Raw genomic sequence first — 4,802 nt, 5'->3', positions numbered from 1 at the left:
AATGTAAAATAGATTACCGTTTGTAATAATAAATAAATAAACATTGTGTGTAGAAGAAAAAACACAGTGTCAATGTCACAATTAGCTTGAGTTTACAAATGAACTTTGAAGCATAAATATTATTTTGTAATAAAAATCCATGTTTATGATTTTCAACTTCACTCTAAACATAATGTTATGTTATAATTCGTAAAAACCGTAGGTCAGGGATGGCAAACCTTTTTAACGCGTGGGTCAAATTTTGTTCATACTTTTTTTACTACTAGCTTGTAGGTCACCGATGCTCCTTTGTACCAGAGTTAAGTTTAACAAATTTTACTGAGTATTTAAAAAAAAACATGTTTAAATCCAATTGGCTTAACTAGTAAAAATGGCGTGGTTTAACGATTTTTTTGTTCAAAAACAAACTATGAGTAAAATTATACACTTTGGTATTTTGTAAACACAAAAAATCAAACTGAAGGTTATAGACAGTATTTAAATTGCTTTTGTGTCAATGCCACAGTGCTTGTAAAAATACAAATAAAATATAAATTATCCACACAAATTAGAAAATCAAAATAAACCCGTGTAAACAAAGTAGGATACTGACTAACTCACGATAGGGTCATAGGTTCGCCATCACTGCCGTAATCAAAACGCTAGTATGTACTCGTTATAAGCAGTTTCAGAAGCTTCCCTCCCTCGTTCCGCATCTTAAGCAACCAGATGTGAGCCCTCAGTCTCTGGGAATTTCGTTGGTTCGGAATGAGTCAGATCTCCCTCTCCATCGTCGCCTAATCCTGGCAACGATGCCGTCCAGAAAAATCCCCCCACCTGATCACCAGATATCCTCTGATAATTTCAGGGGACTCAAAACAAGGAAGAGGCGCTCCTTCTGTGCTCTCAAAATCGATCATTTCGATCATTAACCACGGTTAGTCAGTTTTGGTCGACTTTTCAGTCACGAGAGCCAATCTGAGGTGGTTGCGTACCAGCTCGTTGGTTAGCCCCAAGAACAGTTAACCTAATAGGACTGCTCGTTCAGCCAAGTGTCCGCCAGGTGCATGCAAAAACTACTCGCTTTGTGGCGTCATTGTAGCCCGTGTCATGGTTATTAGTCCTTATCCGGTAACCAATAATACCCACACGTGCATTATTGGTTACCGAATGCAAAACGTTCATTATTTAGTTTATTTATTTAAACACCTTATATGTATGCAGTATAGAAAATTAACTGTATAAATCGTATTAAATACTTGGATAATGCATTTTTAAGAACAGCAGGTCCCAGCATCACCTTTTGCAAGCATTCTTTTTAGAGTACTTCCATATTTTGCTTTAAAATAATTAATAAACAAAATCGTGGGCACTTAGTATGCACTTTGTCACAATCCACAATAACAAAATGAACGTATTTATACACTCTATAGCTCTAACAACTTTAAAGACACCTTTTCACATTTAAAATTGACAAAATAATTAACTCAAAATTTCTCAGCTGTTATTTTATAAGTTTACCATAGGCAACTAATAATACACACTATCATGACAAGGCCACGAAGGCTTTGACAAGGACTACAATGACGTCACAACTGTCAGCTGAAGCGCGGGAAGAGGCGAACGTACGTCTTATGAGGATGGGCAATCCTATTATTTTACCGTTCTTGGGTTAGCCCTCTCGACTAGTCGACGGCTGACTGGTGTGTTTTGCTCCAGAAACTTTGGTTCTCTTGGTTTTTGGTGATTCGCCTTGAGAACCCTGCCTCTTGGTAGCCTCAGTAACCTTTGCATCGGATTTTTTGAGCTTAAAGAGGAATTTAAACTCTCAAAATTTGCGCAAACTGGTTTGTGAAATCCATTTTGTACTAATATATCTTTCTTTTACACATTCAGTGAGTTGATGCTATTCTTCTGACGATTTCTGTTTAAACAGTCTAAAAACATTCAATAAACAAATTTTGTGGTTAAATCTCAACCAACAAATATATCGAAATTATCTTAAACTGTGTTGTAACGTTCAATTAGAAATCAAGACGAGACAGATTTTCTCCAAAAAAATCTATGGGTATTTCGCCACTACTGTAAGAAAATTTACAAAATAAAATAGTTATTTTTAAAAATGGTAATGGAAGAAGCAATAGCCTCTAAGAGAAAAATAAAAAAGATTATAATATAACCTAATAAAAATAAATGTATTGCTCATGCGTCTGTAGATGTTAGTAATGTATGGCAATCGCTTCTTTGATTTTAAAGAACATAACATAAAAAAAACATAACATACTTAAAAAATTAAAAATAATCATACAGAAAGTTTGAAGCTTTTTGGTTTTACTTTATTAAGAAAATGTTTTCAGGTAGTAATTATGAATTTTGAAGTTTAACTTGATATAACGTCATTATACGTTGTTTTGTGACCGGGATAAACTGTGTCTGGTACTTCCCTCACTGTCGCTCTTATAAACCACTGCCTCCTAAGTGGAAGCAAGTAGCTCTCTTTCCGATGAGGTGTTGATTACGCCAGCTGGCGTTTTCTTACCTCGTCCGCTCTTACAGTTATCTTTTTTTGTAATCATGTGCGGGTGTGTGTGTGTGTGTGACTCAGGTAACCTTGGGGGCGTTGTACCCCGTAGTCCTCTTGTCGAGCTCCTGGCTCAGTTCAAGAACCCCCTGAGGGATTAATCCGTTTTACCTGGTAAAACGTCATGTCTAGACTCTAAACGGAGTTAAAGGTGGAATTTCACTTATCCGTCATCCGTTGATACTACAATCCGATGGCGCGGCGCTCTGATTGGTCATAGTGTTTTCGCGACACTTTTCATCCAAAAATTTGTAACCCCGGTCCGTCAACCAAGACGGATGTTTTGATAACTGTAATCTAACCTTACTTTTTGTTGACAAATTTGAGACATTTAAGCTTCATTCAGAACCTCGCAATTAGTGGAATAGATTAGTGGTTTCAATTAGTGTAGAATTTTGTTCCTTTAATTTCAATGTAAGCGTTCAGAAAGTCAAAATTAGGGTGGTAGACATTTTCAATTAGTAGAAAAAGTTACCAAACTTTTAACTTTTCCACTAATTATACTTCAAAATTTGTGTAAGAAATGTTATTTTGGCCTTTGATTATCTTCTGTCAAGAGAAATTGTGGTTAGAAATCAAAAGTTGATCTAACCAATCAAATGTCTTTAAATACAACCAGTATACAACCAGACTCGCCTTAAGACGCAAGACCGTCAGCTTTCTAGACGGTCTTCTGTTTACTACCTGACACATACAACTGACAAGGAAAGCGTTATGTGTAGGAGGAGCTTTACAGGTTCTCTTATACAGGGTGTCCCAGAAATAAGTGCAAATATTTTAACTGGTAGTATAATTCAATCCCAGAAACACGCCTATGAAGTTTTCTTTCGCGAAAATTTTTTTTGAAAATTCGAAATTTTTTGAATTTTTTTTTGGATTTTTTTTTAGTTTTTAGTTAAAAAACATAATTTGTTGATGATATGTCAACATAGGTATTAGATTAAATTTACAAGAAAGAAAATCCAGAAAAGATCCAGTGGTTCTCAAAATTTTAGCAAAAAATTATTTATTTTGGAAATTTTCAAAGTAAAATAACTCCGTTATTTTGGACTTATTTGAAAAACGATAAAGAGAAAATATGTTTCTTTTATCGAGATCTACCACCCCTTAAAATATTTGCACTTATTTCTGGGACACCCTGCATAACAAGTTTATCTTTATAGATTATATCCTTACCTTGTGAAAGCATTAGTGGTAGGCGGGTTGAAGCTCCACGTGGTTGAGCTGAGCGGTTGCATCGCGTCGGTAGCTGGAGGACTCTTGTTCGCGTTAATACTGAAAAGTTCGTTCTCTTTGATAGTAGCGATTGACAACGGTGAACGCACTACAGATCCGGGCGTAATAGTAGGGTCATCTTCAATAGACTTTATTTGATTGCCCTGAAAAAAAGTAACACGAATTTATTAATATTTTTCAATACAAAATTACAGTTGCTCTTTTATTACAAATGAAGTAAATAATAAACTGAACTACCGAAACTGAACAATAATGTAAAAAGTACTTACTTTCCAGGGCTTTCCAGGTTCAAATTCAGGTACTAAATCAGTCAGGGAAGGTTGAGCAGTCGTTGCCCACTGTGCGTCTTTTACGTCATTCGAAGTATCACCACCGCTGGAATCTGGCCAACCCGTATCACCGGAGCGTCCACTTGACCATGGACTGCAACAATTTTAGTAATATTTAAAACCCTTCAAAGGTTCACTATGAGCAATAGTTGAAAAAAGATTAAAAAATGAGGGTATTGTAAGTTGGCAACACTGACACAGAAACGTCACTTACCCGTCCGATTGAGTTAATCCAAGTGGAGCCATATTGGGCGAGGTAGCTACTGGCTTAGAAGAGGAACCAGGCGCCCTGCTAAATTCGCTGTTCTCTTCTTTGTCTTTGCTAATCCATTGATTAAGTCTTGATTGTTGCTGATTCTAAAGAATAATTAAACGGTTTTATTTAGCTCCACCCGTACGGTATTTATTTATTTGTTTGTTTATTTGGGTCAAAATTAGAAATTGAAATTTAAGTACCTTCCTGTTGTAAGATTGATCTGAAATTTGGTACACACCTTTAGTTCCGATGACAATACAATATAGTAATATCAATAACATTGTAAATCTAAGATGGCCGCCGGTACAAAATGGCGGATTTCATATTTTTCTACAACCCCCTCAATATGGGTATCAAATGAAAGGGCTACACTAGTAGAATACTGTGATTATGACAAAATTTAAAATTCAAGATGAACGTC

The 4,802-nt window shown here is 35.8% G+C and overlaps 1 protein-coding gene across 1 annotated transcript in view; it reads right to left on the bottom strand.

The window, feature by feature from the left end:
• Positions 1-696: 696 nt before the first annotated feature.
• Positions 697-4,802, bottom strand: part of LOC115875415 (protein Gawky-like) — a gene marked incomplete at its 5' end in the record, with an annotated part of 16,294 nt that continues 12,188 nt past the window's right edge. Inside the window, 5 exons of the mRNA XM_030890871.1 lie at positions 697-816; positions 1,642-1,786; positions 3,737-3,939; positions 4,066-4,219; positions 4,340-4,482. Coding sequence (XP_030746731.1) covers positions 697-816; positions 1,642-1,786; positions 3,737-3,939; positions 4,066-4,219; positions 4,340-4,482 — 765 coding nt within the window. The remainder of the gene's footprint in view (positions 817-1,641; positions 1,787-3,736; positions 3,940-4,065; positions 4,220-4,339; positions 4,483-4,802) is intronic.

This window comes from Sitophilus oryzae, unplaced genomic scaffold, assembly GCF_002938485.1.
Source record: "Sitophilus oryzae breed Bouriz unplaced genomic scaffold, Soryzae_2.0 scaffold_1057_pilon_pilon, whole genome shotgun sequence".
Taxonomy (NCBI): domain Eukaryota; kingdom Metazoa; phylum Arthropoda; class Insecta; order Coleoptera; family Curculionidae; genus Sitophilus; species Sitophilus oryzae.
The sequence above is the reverse complement of the archived record's forward strand: the minus strand, read 5'-3'. Positions and strand labels throughout refer to the sequence as shown.